The 18482-nt window shown below is 39.8% G+C and overlaps 1 protein-coding gene across 5 annotated transcripts in view; it reads right to left on the bottom strand.

Moving 5' to 3' along the window:
• Positions 1 to 18482, bottom strand: part of NSMCE2 (NSE2/MMS21 homolog, SMC5-SMC6 complex SUMO ligase) — a 126397-nt gene that overhangs the window by 55692 nt on the left and 52223 nt on the right. For all 5 annotated transcript variants that reach the window (NR_102407.2, NM_001397729.1, NM_001397730.1 and 2 more), the window contains one exon: positions 11021 to 11174. Coding sequence is in view for 4 of the 5 variants with exons in the window: in NM_001397729.1 (NP_001384658.1) it covers positions 11021 to 11174 (154 nt within the window). In the remaining variant the exon portion in view is untranslated. The remainder of the gene's footprint in view (positions 1 to 11020; positions 11175 to 18482) is intronic.

Here is an 18482-nt window from a genome sequence, read left to right as displayed (position 1 = left end):
TCCATCAGCCGTGGGTAACGAGTGACATGGCACTGAGGAGGAGCAGGCATGGAGGAAGCTACAGAGGAGATGGAGCCTTTGTGGCATCGTGTGAAAAGGGAAAGCACTCCTGAAAAACCAGGAAGGATGCAGATTCAGGCTGGGGAGTACTTGGGTAAAATGGGGGAAGTGGTAATGACGGTACAACAGAGCTGGGATCCAACTGCCCACGACACAGCCGTGATGTGACAGGAGCCACATGCAGGCTCACTTGCTGCAGCTATCTGCACAGCGGTGTTGTTTAGGTGGGCAGGTATTTGTGGAATTGTGGAGTGTGAGCCCAGCTATGCAGACAGCTGCCTTGTCGTAACAAAACTGAGCCGGAGAGCAGGAAGGGAGAACTTATCTGTGTTGCAGGAGAGCGAATAATGGTGCTGCAGCAAAGGTTAGGTGAACACCGCTGCCCACACTAATTACAGAGCAGCCAAATGATTACGTATGATTGCTTGTTAAACTTTTTTGTTCCCATTTTAATACAGTGATTTATTAATTAGTCTTAAATTGCAGTAATTACTATTTTTACTGTAGAGGCTGATAAAGCAATCAGGCAGCTTTTACATTTTTCCTCTCAAAGAAAACTCTCTTCAGCTTTTCTGTAGAAAGCCTTTCATGCTACTATACACAGGGTTTTATTTTTCCTGTTTTCCTATCTGACTGTAAACTAGCTACTTAGTTTGGGCTGGAAGTTTATAGATAGATCCTGACAAACTGCCTTCCTGGAAAGATTTCTTTTGATTCCATGAAGTCTTGAGTTGACCCTTAAACATTCAATTAGAGAGCAGGGAGAATACTTAAGGCTGGACCAAATCCAAAGAAGTGAAGCAAACTACAGACACTGAAGTTCAAAATGATGAAAAATCCTGTTCAGCAGCCCCCTAGGCCCAAAAGCATCTAAGTCTGCTACGTCTCTCTCAGATTCTCCAGGGATCTGAAGTTTGAACTACTGCTCTTGCCCAGAGCTGCCCCAGTAATGAGGAATACAGCTGTATCTTCTTCAGCTCTTGAAAGCAGGCACAGCTCCACCCAGGTGGATAAAGAGAAGGCAATAATGGGGATGTAGTAAACCCAACCTCCTGCTACTTGCTGAGTGAGCCAAATACTGGAGAGCACAGCCATATACTTTCCTACTCTCGGTCTTGCTTGCCCCCTTACTCTCCCAGCTACACACTGTGTAGCACACTTTTGCTTCAACCAAAGGGTTGAAGAGTGCCCTCTGCAGACTAGCCTAAAGCCAAGGGGTTGCTTAAAAGCATTTGAGCAACTCTGTGATGTCAGATGTAAGGCCCATACCATCCAGCAGTCTTACTCTGATGATGAATAATAGCAAATACCTGCAGAAGGCACGAGGCTGGGAAAGCCTACAGCAATGTTTTCCTGGTATCCTCGCCAAGCCTCCTGTAATTTTATTGGAGGATCCAGAAGAGCCAAAAGTGACATCTTCACATCTAACAGCCCATGAGTGAGTTTTCTAATGTGCCTATTTGTGAAATTATTTGCTTTACTTCCTGGGCAGCAGCTGCAGACATAATGCTATTAGATAAAACAAGCACTCCCACCACTGCTCCACTAACTGCTTTGTCGTCGGGTGAGTCTTCTCTCCTCGTGAGGTATTTTTGGTGACTGCTGGAACACCTGTTAAGCAACTTGCCTTTAATCCTGCAATCATTCACAGCAAGTCCAGTAACACAACAAATCTGCATCCATATTTGAGATGCTAAGACATGATAAACGTATCCACACTTGTAAAGTCGGATGGTGTGTTTCAAGTGAGAGCTCGTAACAGCTGAAAGGTGACAACTTAAGCCTCTCCTCAGTTGTGAGTGAATGTCTGAACGCTCCAAGCCTGTTACAGAGTAAGTATAAATGCCACCAAAGACATTTGTCTTCTTTGACTTTGTGCTAATGGTGACTGAAAGCAGTGTATCATAGGCTACCCCTACACAACTACCACTTGAGCTCCCAGACAACGTCAGTAATTGTTTGAGCACCTGCAATTCCCCAAACCACAGATTAGAGTCACGGTTCACTTCCCCTCCATCTACATTGTATACGCACTCAGTCTTACAGTTAAAGCTCTTAATTCACTCCCTTTGTGTTACTTTATACTTGGCGCGCTACTAGCTATCATGTGCAATACTGTGATTGACATACAGATGTAAAGTGCATTATGCTGACAGAATAGATTCCTCACTGAACAAAGTCGTTCACATAGACGTAGTCTCCGCGTGGGAGCCGAGGCACTTCGCTCAGGGCTCTGGCAGTCAGCCTGAGGTCCACAAGCCTAAAAGATGGGTTTTGCAATCCTTTTGTGCTTCCCCAGTTCTCTTCAGCTAAATTTGTTTAACACATCTAGGGCAGTGTAAGGAAGATTTCCAATAAGCTTTTCATGAGGTTGCTGATGTCTAAGCCTAAGGAAATGAAACAATAAGGTTACCAAAAACTACAGTAAACAGCCAATACATGCGAACTTCTGATAAAGAATTAAAGGATGTTTATTTGTCTTCCTGCACATTACTAGTTCGCGTGTTACTGTATGTTTCAAGTATAAATCAGGGAAATTCCATTGACTTCAGAAGCTACACAGATGCTTAAGAAACAAAGATGTAGCCCAACCTGCAGCTCTTCTGAAGAAGACACCAAAGAGCTACTTGGCAAATAGTTTCACAAACCATAAAAACACCAAGTGTTTTCTTTTCTCTGAACTGGAGTACTCTGAAGTTACTATGCATGTGATATGCAATGATGAATTATTATTTAGTCAGCATTATCTCAGATCTACTTCCCTGTTCTTCCTCAAATGCTTTTTTGTGCTGGCACTCAATCCAAATGTTTTACTTGAGAGAATTCTTGTAGAATTTCTTTTGATCTCTTTGCATACTGATTAAAATGAACACATACATAGGAAAGCTAAAGGAAACTACTATTTCTTTGTGAGTAAGACAAATAATAAGCATAAAAAATGAGTATATAATACAGAGTTTCACAAGTTTAAATCTCTGCTGACCATTATTTTCCTCTTTCTTCCTCAGTATCCTAACGACCAAAAGAGAACAACTCAACTCAAAAATCTTAAAACCAGGATGCTGTTTTCCCTTTTTCTTTGCCTCCATCACCTTGGGTTGTTACTCACTTTCTTTCCCATGAGCACACTTGAAGTTTAAGCTGTAAAGTCATGGCACAAGAGTGGAATTCCTCCATTCTCTATCTTTGAAATTTGTCTGAATGACATACAAAAGGCAAAATGGCAAGAAAAACTGTGGTGAGATGACAGAGGCAGTTTTGCATTTTCATTGCTCACATTTTTACAATAAAAATGATATGTGCTTTCAGACCATGAAAGAAGTGAAATTGCTGATGTTTTATTACGGGAAATCAGATTTTCCATACAGTATAATTCATCTATCAAAGTTTTCAGAATTCTGTGGGCAAACTGACACCAATTTCTATGCTTCTTACTCATCTGTAATTTATAAAATATTTCTTACGAACTCACTTATGGCCACAAGACATAAGCTTTTAAAAATTTCCATGCTGCATGGATGGATTACGATGCAGTCAAGAAATACAGGAACTGACTGAATGAAGCTGGACACTACTGAGGGAGAAGTTCTATATAAGCTAGCGTGCAGTGCTGGCACAAGAACAAATAAGCACAAGTCTCACCAGAGATTTGCCCTCCCTGAATATTTCTCACCACCTGAGCAAAGTTCGAAGGTTCTTCATTGCTTTTCCACTAGAAGTAGAGGAGAAAAATTTAGATGATGTGATCGACAGCATTTTGTTAGATGATGTGATAGACTGCAACATCAAGGGAACGGAATCAGCATCCAGAAGCCCCCTCCCTTCCTGACCTATGTTCTTACAAACAGTAAAAATGCCATGCTGGTACCATCAATGTGCTCACTTAAAAGAGAATTATCCCATGACAGTAACAATAAATTACCCAAACATGGTATTATCCCTAAGTGTATAATAATAATAAAAATCATTTCTATGTAACACTCCATTTCCTTTCTAGATTTTATATACTTTGGCGCTGATCTGAAAGCAAGAGTTATATCTTGCAGAGACTTTTGCAATGCAATAAAACATAGATCTTTTAAAAATATGTTTACAGATCAGATGAGAGATGCAGAAAGAGATAAAAAGAGTTTACCCTTAAGTGTTCACTGATTGGAAGGGCAGATATTTATAATAAGAAAAGCCTACATTTGATGCTCCTGGTGATTTAGATACCCCTGTCAGCTGAATGCTTTTATCAAGGGGCTAAAGGGTCGATGCTTTGACACTGTATTTCCTTCTGCAGTTGTTTCCATCTTTACATATAGTTAAATACACAATGAACACAGAGAGGGGGAGTCTGATTCCAGAGCCAATCGATCAATCACATACATCCGTCAGTCACTCTAGAAATGGTCCTTTTTTGCATACTGTCAAGGGTACCAACATTTGATGGTAATTTTGAAGTCTGGATATTCATCTTAGGTACCCCATAACTGCCACTGCTGTAGTGCTTGGGCATCTTGTTTTTCTAGCTTGTTTCTCTTTCCAATAGCTCATGTATGTTAGATATAATCATCATCACTCTAACTCATTCCGTTTCATTCCCAGGCCCTGGACTCCCAATCCTTCCTGAACAAGCCACCCAGTTCCTTCCAGAAAATATCCTGACAGGAGAGTCCCTGTCTAGTTTTTCTCTCTTCACTCAGGGTGCTCCTTTAACCCTATCCAAAGGTCGGGTCTCATTCACACAAATGCCTCTACACATCTTCATATCACTCCTCAGGGGCTGCAATTTGCTCCCTCAGCATCACACCACGAAAAAATTACTCTGGCAGGCTAAAACACAGTTATGTTATTACTTCCAGCTCTTTGAACTGGAAAAACAGAAAAAATAATGATGATGATTTAGTGCCACAGGAGACCTACATGACAAAAGATGGCGACTGAATGTTTTGTAGACTGTCTACTTGGCTCCATGGAGCACCAGCCCTGAGCAGCATGGATCTGAGCCAGTCCACACTCATCACTCTCTCCTTAAATAGTCCACAAACACAATGTATACATAGCTGAATTTAGACACAGGTATAATGTTCAGACTTACAAAGATACTAGACACGTAGCTCCCAGTGAAATCGATGCTGCTTTGAACTTAAATGACTTGAACTCATATGAAGACTGTAACAATGCAAAGAATTAAACTGAGGTCTCCTAAACTGCAAGGTACCTTCCGAAGTCCTACATCAGCTCTCATTTCTTTACTAGTTAAAGGGCTGTCTACAAGGAACTTCAGATAAATGACAAGTGCATATCCCACACACAGCACTGAACTGTCATAACACCAATCCCACCTTCAGTCAGAATTTTCAACTTTGGTGCTGCAGTTGCTTTACTATAATAAGTAAAGGGATCTTAAATGATTATTTTCTATTAATACAAATAAAAAATAAATTAGCCTTATCTTTTAGCTGCTCTTCTGCCAATACATGTGAGGATAAAGATGAAAAGTGAAGTATAGAGATGAAAAAATAACTCTATACAAGTAACTTTTACTCAAGTTTCTATTTACTTATTCATTTACACAACTGACTATTTACTCAAGTTTCACCTCTGTTACACGGTGAGGAAAAAAAATTAACCTGCCTACCTCACTGTGATGTTGTGAGGATTATTTGAATGAAATTATCATGCATTATACCACACAGTGTCAAGCTGCAGCTTGTTTTCTTATCCTCCTAAGAGCATATAGAGGACTTTTAGTTTTACCTAAAATCTCCAGGAAGGCTGTTTTAGGAATTTAAAGATAATGCCTTTCACAGTAATATTTTTCTGTAACTCAAACTGAATTAAAAGTAACATTTTTTACATCATTTTCACTCAGCAAATTCATGGTTTTAAAATATAACGCATCAATGGTGTATAATGGGTGTCTACTTGAACATTAAATATTGAAGTCTTCTCCTTTGGAAATATCTGCTGATTGGTAACGACTGTGAACCCATTCTAGCAGAATGTTAAATCATGACAAGCTTTTTCCTTGCAAAATTTGTGAGATTATGTTTCCTCAGTAGAGAGGGCACAGAAGAGCACTACAGCCACACTGTCGCTACCTTCCAAACTGCATTACTGCCTTCCTATGACAAAATAGATGTCAAAACCAATATTGTGTCTCAGAGTGATTTGTTACCTAAAAAAAGTATCCTTACACTTGACAAATTCACTCGTTAAATTGCTTGGCATAGCCAGCAATACTGTCATTCACCCAAATCTTAGAACTTTCTACAAAATGACTGCTAACGAAGTATGCATCTGTTGGGCATTTGTGCAGGAGGTGGTTATCAGGGGTTCCAAAGTGCATGCTGTCAGCTACTATAAAAGGGCTATGAAACCTGTCCCACTTTGTGCACTGAATGTGAAACTAAATAACTTTCAGCAAATACTACAGTGGCAGCTGGGGTCACAGGAGTAAAGATTATAGCTTCTGATTAGTTCTTTTCACAGGGTATCAGAAACTTAAACTGATACATACAGATTAAAGACAGCACTTACTTTCATTTTGTGAAGGCAAAATTCTCATGCTTTGTGCCAGAAGATGCCTTTGATATGTATACTGGCATGAAATAAAAAGACTTGCTAATGCAACATTAAACACAAGGGGGGATTTAAAATTTACAAAAGATACTAATGCAAAGTTACAATTCCTACAGTAATCGTGACGTAGTTCCTATAAGTTCAGTCCCATAAAGTTCTGCTCTGTGGTTATATGCTCCAAGAAGGAAGTGAAACGTGCCAGCAATTTCACCCTTTCACCCATTTCAAAGGATATACTCATGCAATTTAGCTTAAGGAATTTGCTTACATGTTTCACTTAATCAAAAGTAGATCACTCAGCACATTGCAGACCTGGGACCCTTAGATGCAGGGAAAGCATCAGTCATGTGAGGTTAAGGTCAGAAAAAAATTCTGTAGAACCCATGCATGCAATCATTTTGAATTTTTCTGATATTAGCAGATTGAGCAAATATGCTTACAGGTGCTATATTGTTTGGAAAAGATAATGTAGTCACAAGGAATGATTAAGAAACAAACAAAAAACTAAACCTCGACACTTCTATTTTATTGCTCACAGTCTAATCAGCTTTAAGTAGAAGAATGAAACCATTTTCCCTTAAAAACAAGAAGTGGGCATTTAGGCATGTAGCACTGCTCTGGAAAGAGACTTCAGAGAAATCACTTGCTGTTCACATAAACGTGTCTGACAGTGTTTTGACACATACCATCAGAGGTGGGGATTCTGCATCATTTTGCACAAATTCCAGCTAAAGTAGCTGCACAATAAAGGCTCACAGATTGCCTGCAAACTGTCTGAAAGATGAGAACAGAAACTGCTCTAAGGCATGGTATCATCTGCTGCTGCCTGAGCTTAAAGCGGAGGTCTCCTTCCTGCCGAACTGCCTAGAGATGAGAACAGTCTGAAGGTGATGCAGTGCCTTTCTCCTTCCTGGGATTTAGAGCTGCCTCCCACAGCACATGTCACTGCTCAGGTGGCAGGTAACAACCAGACAGCTCCCTTCCCCTTTAATTGACTGTGGCAGCAAATATCAAGAATCTCAAGAACAAGATGGAAAATGCATTAGCTCTCTTTTCTGTTAAAGGAAGGTTATATTTAACTGCTTCACACTCCACATTGTACCTAAAATCCTTATGCCAAGTTAATTTCTAAGTAACAAGACGACATGAGAACATAACATGTCCCTGTTCAGCTATTCCAGAATACAAATGTTAAACCCTGCATAAAAGGCAGGCAGGGATTAATGGTAACTCACCATGGGAGGTAAATCACTTTTGTACCTAACCCTTCTGCCTCTCTGAGGTGGAAAAGGCTGGGACAAAGGAAAACTCCACAAAAGATCATCTGAGAAAACTTGGCTGCAGTTCTGATATTTCATCTGAGCTGGCAATAAAACCAAATCCCAGGAAAGAGCAAAAATTGGACCGTACTGTATTTGTGCCCATAGTGCTTTAAATGGGTCAGGGATTATATATGAAGTTGAACTGAGAAACTTCAAGTTGAAATGAAAATATTAAATGGGCAGCTGTTAGTGAAGATATTGATATATATAACTCACAAAAAGTAGTTTTTAAAGTGTGTCCCGGAGTTTGCAGATACATTATGATGAACTGTATGACGTGATCTGTATTGACGAACCCTTATGAAGACATGGCTCATTAAGGAGAAGCTAACAAGCACACATATGACCTGACTTTAGCATGGCTGCTGAACATTTAACAGGGTGACCTTAATGTTCTCTTTAGAAAAAACAAAACAAAAAGCACCACGTAACAGAGGTGCTATAAGGTAAATCAGCAGTTTATTGAAACTAGTCAACATTACAGATTTCAAGGCTCTTCAGCTCACCTGGTATTGCAACGCAGACATTTCTGCCTCTGAGCTCACTCTGTACAGTCACACTGCCTTCTACTTGGCATAGGTGGTATCTTAGATAACACTGACAGTGTTCTATTGCACATATCAGCATACTGATTTACTACGTAAAGGCCAACAATGAGGCTTTTTGTACTAGATGGAAATCACAAGTCAGTTTAGCCTCTCACAAAGGTGTTAAGATCAGTGGCCAGGATCCTTTAAGAATGTGAATATCTGTAATTTTTACATCTGTGAATAGTCAATTCTGTGTTTAGAGTTTGGGGCCTTTTTAAAGGCTAGCCATGGGTGGGGAAAGCTCACAGAAGGAGGGAGAAAGGAGGAGGTTAATCATAAGAAGATCACATTACTACATGAAATAGCAAAACCAAGCAGTCTTAGTGCTTCCAGGACACTACCTCATATGGAAGAAAATTTATATATGTAAACATAAGCAGACTCCATTGATCTTCGGTTACCCATTATTACTCAAGAATGTCTGTTAGCCTTCCTGGTTAAAAAGCATTTTCAAAGAAAGTGACTTTACAGTGGATGAAGAGATTATTCAGGCAGAAGAGACAACACTGAATGCATGTTTAAGGCAGTACAATTGGGTTTGCTTTGAGAAATTTAACTCATCTCTATCTGCAGACTTGAGGTAGTATTTAGTTTACCATTTCAAGAGAGGGTGGGTCGAACCAAATTGTTTACTTGAACCCAAGATCATTATTTTGAATACAAGAACACTGTATCACATCCAAGACTTTGTGAAAATCAACTAACTCTTTCCCATTCAATCTTGTAAATCCCATTAAAGACTGCAATAGAAGCAAATCTGATGGTTCTACCTTATCAAAACCACTACAAGTCCTACTAACCCTAAGCTGACCAAGCTGATCAGCAGTCTACATACCTAACACAGTTCAGGCAATACTGAACATCAGTCCATGAAATATCTTCAGGCATATCCTGATGGCCACTGTTTGATCTCTGTGCACAACCAAAACAGAAGTCCAAGTTGCTAATAAGACAGATTTGGATTTCAGGCAGTAGTAGTATGATGATATCCTTGTTTCTTCTATTTTTTCAAAAAGAATAACTCTTCCTGTGCTTATTTAATTTGGGGATTTTTCAACGGGTCTGCCAGTTACAGCTCAGTCACACAGCCTGAACTGACTGTATCACTGGAGCACACACCCCCTCCTCAGGCAATTACAGACTGGAAAGTAAATCCAAAGTCAGTTATCAAGATTTTATCTTCCCAGTTACAAACACCTGGAAATTAGGAATTACAACATAATGGCAGGGCAGTAATAACTGCATGGTTATGTAGGGAGTGAAAATTACACTTTTTTGTGGTCTGCAACTTGGTATGTTCATTCTTAGAGTAGTGCCAAGAGTTCTATTAAACTCAGACATCAGTGCTAATACTCAAATTCAAAATCTGAAGAACCATAAAGATGGGAAACAAATGTATTAAGCCCTCCAGCTCTAGTCCTACTGAGTGTTGAGATATCAGATCTAAAATTCACCTTGTCAAGCATGTCCTCACACTTCATAAATCTCTATAGGGAAGTAATCCAAAGTCCAAGTGAAGTCAACGGGAAAATTCTTTCCGCTAGTTTCAGCGGGTTTTGCACTTGCCTCCAAAAAAAAATGCAAGGAGAGCTACAGGAGAGAATCCAGAATATCAGTTTTCAATGGTATAAATCATTAATCTATGGCTCCTGAAGTTCCTGAGATACCAGTTTATGTTGAAATCAAAATGTGGCGTGGGAGGGAATAGGTACAGGGGTCAAGGGACAGTAAGCAGAATAATATGATTTCAAAACATAACGACGATTGGTGAAGAACAGCACAAATAGTGTTGGAGCCCATGAACTTTCCCAGTAACAGTAATCTGAGTGATTTTTTAATAGCTGCTATTTGTGCAGGGCAATAAAAGTATACTACTTGGTTGTGTTGCATAAATAGTAGAACTGTTAACTCTCCAACATTTCCCGTAACTCAAGCACAAATAACTTAAAATTTTAACACTGGATGAAGCTACAGAAATTAAGAAAAACAGATTTTAATACACTGCAGCATTACACGGTGCGTGCATAGAAGTTGTAAACCCGAGAAAACACACAGTAAGCATTTTCCAACAATATAGTTCTACTGATTAAAGCAAAGGTCTTCTTAGAGTTGCAACACATCCGAGTTGTGAAACAGGAGCAATTTGTTTAAGTGACAAAAGAAAACAGCTTACCTAATCCTTTTAGAAGATCCCATCAATTAAAGAAAAAGCCCTATCCTCGGATGAAAAAGCCCACCTTACAAAAGGGGATGTGAAACAAGATTCCCATGGTACTTGCACCCAAGCAAGGCAGGAGCTGAGAGTCTAAATAGAAGTACCTACTACATCAGCTTCCTGCTACACAGATACCAGTTTAAGTAAGTTTTGAACTCAGAACACTCACCTCAGCTTCAGCCACAACCAGCAGATCTATACCTTAAGATATTTAGCACATATGTCACCATTTAACAACAACTTTTTTAAAAAATAAGACTTACATTGTTTTTTCATGTCTTTAAGTTGATCCTTAAAATACATATATTTTTCATTTTTTTCCAAATCCGAGTCACTGTTCATGCTCTCCAATGCAGTAAATTTTTCTTTTACTAGTGATTTTAGATCTGGTATCTTTTCTGGTTTGTCTTGTTTTATCTGTAAGGAACAAGAGATAGAATGCTGTTATTCATTGTGACACGTACAGCAATATACAAATGTGCTCCATAAATTCGTGAGCATAATCTCCTTTTGACTCCAGTTAGGTGTTCTGCTCTAAAACCATGAACTGCTGGTAATTATTTATCTGAGAAGTAGTAACTATGAAATGTATTGACTGTCTTCCAGTGTCATTTAACTCAGATGCTGTATATACAGAGAGTATCTTACATTAACAATAAGGACAACTGAACCTCTGTGGTCAACTTTACCTCTGTGAATGGTAAAGGTCAACAACAACCAGCAGGGCATTGCACATGTATGTAACAAAGAATCCAACTCTGTCCCAAAGGGTAAAAAAATGGCTGAAAATAGAAATTACAAAAAAAAAAAAAAGAAAGAAATGACATTCTCGAGTGTTTGCTTGTTATAATTCCCTTCTCATCAATTTTCAATCAGCTTTTCAGAGGCTTATAACCTGTATGGTTGATGTAATAATAGCAGAATATGCAGTACAGATAGCTAACACCTCAATTTATTTGTGCCATGTGAACAAGCATTAAGCTATACAGTTAGGCAAAGAGACCACTACTTGAAAAGCACGCACTTGCTTATAGTAATTGCCTCTGGAATAAATGAAAAATCTGACTGCAAATAATAATGGAAGTCACCGCAGAGGCAGTATAAAGCTACCCCAGGAATATAAAAAGTACTTTGGGAACTCCCTAAAAAACAATAATTCGAGCTTTCCCTTCTGTTCCTCGAGCCAACATTACATTCAAGGGCACCGTACTTTTGCAAGGTGTTCATAAGAACTATTAGAGGTGGGCTGACAACAATGCTATGCACTGATGGCCAGCAAAAGAACAGCCTCTGAAAGAAGGCAGCATCTGTCAAATCTGTAATCATAAACATTTTCTGAACCAAACATTATTTCTACTCCAGCCTGTACAAAGCACAGGGCAAAATAGGTCCATCTGAAACGAGGAGGTAACACCTATTAGTATTAGTATTAGAACTATTAGTATTTCAAGAGCAAAGTTAGTTTGGCACATTTATGTAAGGTAGGTGCAAGTTAAGGCAAGGATAAGAAAAAACCACAAACAGCCAGGTGACAGTTTGCAGTTTTCAAAGGTGTTTGGAGACAAAAGATCACCAACCACAACACCCAGCTGCAAATGGGACATTGTACAGTAAGCACTAAGAGCAGCAGCATCATCACAGGTGCTCAGACCGCTGCATGAAACCAGGCAGCAGCTTACAGCCCTCACCCTCTGACACTTGGCAAAGGCTGCAAAGAAAAACAGCCATCCTACGCCTCGGGCAATGAGGCAATCGTATGCACTCAAATGATCTGTCTGTCTCAGCATCACTGCAAAAGAGAACCCACCGTAATCAAAACCAACATTGTTCTGCACTCAGCTGCAGAAGAAACTTGGCTGTCAGCTGTATTCAGACACAGAAAGCATTTACTACATCAAAATACATTTTAAATCCAACACATCATAAAATAATGATTTGATTTGGACAACACACAGTGCAGACACACTCCTTCCTGCAGCAGCTCCTTCAGGCTGTTGGTCCAGATGTTCTCTCCCTACCACCATGTCTGAACACAGGACCACATTCACAAGAGTAGCCCAAATAATACCCAGTCACTGAGACCACCTTCATCAAGAATGAGAGCACTATGACCAGATAACATGTACAAGATCCAGTTGAGTATACTCAAAAAAAAAACAAATTTCCAAGTTGCCAATACTCACACAGAGAGTAAAAGAAATGATCTGGATGTTCATCACTGATGTCCATTTGCCACAATGTCAATAAACTGTTCTTCTCCACAGGGTCTAACTTCACACATCAATACAGTTTTTATCTCATTCTTGACTTGTGAAAGATTCCAGTATAGAAGCTCACCAAGCAGTGTCTCCAGTAATACCCTTGGGTCCAATTTCCAGAATTAAAGGACTCACTGCACGTGAGCAGAACAAGAGCAGGAACCGTAACTTACACCATTACGTTAGCAGAAAGGACAGGTGTTTGAGAAGCTGCACTGTATGCACACAAAGAAACGATGGCCCTGCCACTGTGGGGCTATGAGAAGCTGTGTGGAGGCATCTATGCTAACCTCAAGGGTGCCATTGGCTGCACGCTTAGAGTCACACAGCCCACTGCCAGATGCCTACCGAGGTAAATGCATGTCATGTTCTTAAGGCAACGTGAACAGATCCCCAGTTGTCAAGGAAAAACTGTCATTCATACCAGTTGTTTTCCCAACAGCAACATGTGAAAGAGTAAAGATAGCCCAGCAATGCAGCATGCATGACATAGGCTCAGACAACCACATAATGTAGAAATCTATAGTCAGACGAGAGATGGTTGAAGAACACTCTTTCCTGCAGTTTAACTTATTTCACGTGTTTGCAAGATTGAATTCAGTTTCTGTTCACCTCCAGATGACTGCTTTCATTAACATGATTAACAGGGACACCATCCCTGACCACACTCAATACTGCATTGTCACATGCTATTACTAAAATGTCAGGCAGACCTTCTGGAAGGTCAACATGTTATAGGTGAATAATAAAGCATGTCCGCCCACTGTAATAACAAGTAAATACATTTGCTGTGCATAAGCAATTTCTCTTTGGTGCTGCACGTCCTACTCCATGAGTAGGTTTAAGAATGGTCTCATGCAACAACACATGACAACAAAAGGAAAAAAAAAACCAACAAAACTTGACATCAATCCTAGCTCCTCAGAGTGGGGCAGGATTGCAACATCTTACACACTGCATCAGCACACCACACTTACAGGTGCATTCCAGTTTTCTTTAGTTCTCACCACCCACTGCCTACTGTACAGATTCATGACAGACGTAGTGATGAGACCAGCAAAACAAAATGAAGGAGGCCAATACAAACACAGGATACGGCTAAGGGATGGGGCAGAATTATCAGTGCTCAAAGTAACAAGCTGGGCTCAGACTTTCTGATTAGGATCCTATCAGAGAGATGCTCACTAGCAAACCTGAAACCATTGGTATGTTCAATTTGTCAGTAAAAATTACTTCACGTGGGAACCATGAAAGACACGTTAAGCAAACGGCTGTGCATTTAGTAGCACTGTCAGCCAAAACCAGCATGCTAAGCAACACCTTGCAGTCATTAGTCAATCCATTGAGAGTTACATTGATTTTGAAATGGGGTGGAGGCATACACACCCTACAAAGCATCCTGGAAATGACATATAACTATGAACTGGGAGTGTTCAGGACATATGGTGAAAAGAAGTATCAGTCACAACAGCTTGTTTACGGCAATAGAAAAAGCAGCAGCATCTGCTATGACAGTCCCAAAGCAGCAATGAACCACACGAGTACATACATGGAAGCTCAGCAATAAGGAGAACAGACATGTTATGTATGATTACTAATGGTATGTCATACATGATCTAACAGCAGTTCTGATACAAAAACATATTTAGAAATACATCCCCCAAAAATGCACTATTGAAGGAAGCATAGCTGTGATTTACTTATCAAAAGAAACATTTGCTCATGGAAATAGGTTATTGCGTTTGATGGGCAATGCTTATGAAACGAGCCAGCCCACAGCAACTCTTTGACTTCTATCAACATACATGCACAGGAATGAGCCTTGTTTTTGTAGATTCTTTCACTGGCACAATGTGTGCGTTAAATACATAAACAGTTAGACTGCCTCCAAAAATCCATTGGCCAATCCAATGGCTTTTGCAAGACCAGCTTGCACAAGCCTAAGAAACCTGTAAACTCTGGGTATCCTAAGAGCCAGTCTGGAGAATTTTTATTTCATCAATTAGCATGGTCAAAAAGGAATGGAATTCTTCATTTCCAGATCAGTCCCAGAGCCAGCTAGGTCAAACATACCATTGATTAAAACTGGACCAGCTCGCAGCATTAATCTACAAACAATAAGGGATCGGTGCCTAAAAAGGCACTAATTAGCATAACTGCATGCAGCATTACAGCGTTTAGTAATTCGTCCTTCCCAGTGTTACATCTCAAAGCATTTTGCAACTATTAAAGAATTTAGCCTCAAACGTCCATTGTGACATACATACTATCAATTGTATTTTACAAATACTAAGACTGTGGCACAAAGAGATGAATAGCTTGGCCTAAGGTTGCACAAGGAGACTGTGGCAGAACCCAGAATAAACAAATCCCAGCCCTCTACTTTGAACACCAAGCCATCCTTCTACCTTCCCCTTTAGTTGAGGGAAAGTTTGAAATAACATAAGCATATAATGTTTACACATAACGTTAAAACAGTTTGTGGCTGCTTGGCAAACTCTGTGACAAAAGGGTGGCATTCTGTGTGCTACAAAAATGCCCCATTGGACTCGTGCTACAGTGGCTCAGCACGTGATGCTCCATGGTTATCCCCTTGCCTTTCCTTCTCTCTCGAGTCCTTCTCTTGAAGTCCTTTAGCTGCATGTCTTAAATATCATCACTGCTCTTATGTACTCTTTCTCAGGGTCATTGCTTAGGTCCCTCAGTACTGAGGAATTTGCCATGCATCCATTGTATTTGATTGAAATTTCTTGCCACACCTGAACCGCAGTGACATTTCCTGTACAGTGATGCTATCTTTTCAAAGAATTCCAGTTTCTCTCCTTAACCATTGAAGCCACATATTAGTTGTTCCCTATAATTTAATCCCGTTAAGCTATGGACTTTTAAAGTTTAATGTATGGATATTATTGGCACTAGGTATTCATGAGCCTAAGAAACAATCCTGTTTGCCAACGACCTTTTTGATGACCAAGTCAGCTGATGTGGCAGAATTTCTTCATTTTCCACATTCTTTGTTGTTTCACCTATGAAAGGGAGGGTGATTACTCATATGATGCTAAGAAGCTCTGAGGTTATCTACATGTTTATACCCTCTGGATCAACCCAAAAAAGGATAGGCTGACAGCATCCAACTAACTCTAAACTCAAAACTCATAGTAAGTTAGACTGCATTTATACTACAACCATGTGTTTGTGCATATGCTTATGGAACACTGATAGCAGTTGTGACTTCTGAATAAAAAACTTAAGTGTCTCATGGCTCCTGCTGGGAGAGAATGTCTTACCTCCGTGAATTTGATATTGTATTGGAACTTCATCAGCATTTTGCATACAGGTAACTTCAGGTAGTTCAGGGCTTTGTGTGACCAGCCTATGAAACCCTTCTAAGATCCAGTTCGGATAGCTTGGTTAACTCACGCTTTCTGAATTGGTATAGCCTCAAAAATGTCTGGATTCAGACATACACTACTTACTTCAGAGAACAAATGCCAAGAATTCGTTGGCTATGTAAGTATGGACATTGACACAAATGCCTTGCTGGACACTGTCATTAGATAAGAATAACCATTCTTCCTTTATTTAGATCTGCTCTGCAACAGAATCAAACAAAAATGCATGGCACATTTCTTGTTTAACGATCCATGTGTCCTATTATTTCATCCTTACCTCAGTAAATAATTTATTATTACAAATATGCAGCCTTTCAACACACACATTTATTTTACCTCGGGGTAAGTCAAAGTTTGCTGTGATTATTTATTACAACCATTTTTTTTTTCACTGAGAGGGAAAATAACATGGGAGCTAAGTAAATTTGTGGGTTGAGTCACCCCTACTCTTTGTGAATCATGCAAGAACCAACTCGAAGTGAATCACCACTGTAACTGAATCAGGCTGCAAAATTTCAGCTTAACCTAAACAGTCATTTATTATTCTTCAATGGCTGGATTCAAATCCTTAGCAAACATCAGATCATTTGTTGATGCACAAATAAAATGCAGCTCTTGGAAACATCTGCAAGGGCAGTCAGAAAGGACATCATAATTCGGGAGCAGGATCAGCACTTGTTTGAACAGGGCTGCTGCAGTCAGGATCGCCTCAGGGCCCACATCTGATCCAGGAGATTCAACACCTCTGCGCACCATGGCTGCAGGGCCGGGACTCTGGTTGAGCAACACCTTCACAGACAGTTGTGAAATGCCAAGAGAGCATATTTATGAGGGTTGACCCATACTTATGACACAGAGTGCCTATTAAACAGGGCCAGCACAACAGAAAATGGCTGTCAGCACGTTTCAAATAGCCCCAAACTGCCAGAATAACAGTCTAAAGGGGAAGTAGAGCTGCCGGGGTTCAAAAGCAGCATGCCAATACGGTGGCTGCAGCTAAGGTACATTCTCAGCACAGTTCCTTTTCCCTACTACAAACACAGCTGGAGATGCTTACCTTTTTTAAAGAAAGGAAGCACAAAGGCTGCAGAGTGATGCTGTGCTTACAGGGGTATATCCAAACCTAACTCCCCACAAGTTATCACATGTGGGAGCCATTTTGGTAAGGCTAGAAATGGACTTTGGCCCACTCTGTTTGCTTTCTTTCTCCTGTTTAGAAGGGAACCGGATACACGGAATGGGATTAAAGTGAGCACCAGATAAAGGTACAAAATTACCCTGTTACCTACTATGGCAGAGACAGGACTGTGAACATCCATTTCTCTCCAAGACCCCCAATGTCCTGCTTTGCAAAGTACAAAGGGGTAAAAAAGAAGCAAGGAAAGGCATTTAAATATCAGTACTGCAACTATTTGCTACCAATACTGTAAAACTAGCTTCGTAAAGACAGCAATAAATGTGAGTGTTACAAATTAGATTTTCCCAAGTTACTAAAGTGAAGAAAGTCAGTAGATCTTCATCACGAAGAATAGAATTCTGTCTTCACCTTGTTTCTCACTGCTTTTTCAATATCTGATGTATAAATACACAAAATATTCCGGAGTATTTAGGAAATATTTACGAACACATCTAGGAATTATGGCTTAAGACAGATAGACACTAACGTAATTGTACTAACTTCTTCCTCTCTATCTAACGTTCTGCCACAAAAACAGTTTACATGCAAGGTGTAGTAGAGATACACAGCATCTTGTTCTAAGCAATTTTGCCTGAGCAAAGATTAGGGCCTTTAACAACAAAAATAACTATATTTGTAAAAATGCTGCCTTTTCAGCAGCATGGTAGACACTGCGAGGCAGATGGTGCATCTCTCTCAGCAAGGTTGATTCAGCCAAGTGCATTGGGCTGCTGAACCAGTTTACCAAGTTGCTGATTAATTCATATATTTAGAAAATACATTAACATGGATATTACCTTTTTTGTGTATGTGTGTTTTATGTCCTACTCAAACTGATGAGAATTTAGACATTGATTTCAGTGGGAGAAGAAGAAGGCCCTAAGGTGATTTCAGATTA

The sequence above is a fragment of the Gallus gallus genome, chromosome 2 (assembly GCF_016699485.2).
Source record: "Gallus gallus isolate bGalGal1 chromosome 2, bGalGal1.mat.broiler.GRCg7b, whole genome shotgun sequence".
In the NCBI taxonomy this organism is placed as follows: Eukaryota; Metazoa; Chordata; class Aves; order Galliformes; family Phasianidae; genus Gallus; species Gallus gallus.
This window is presented reverse-complemented; position numbering and strand designations above follow the sequence as displayed.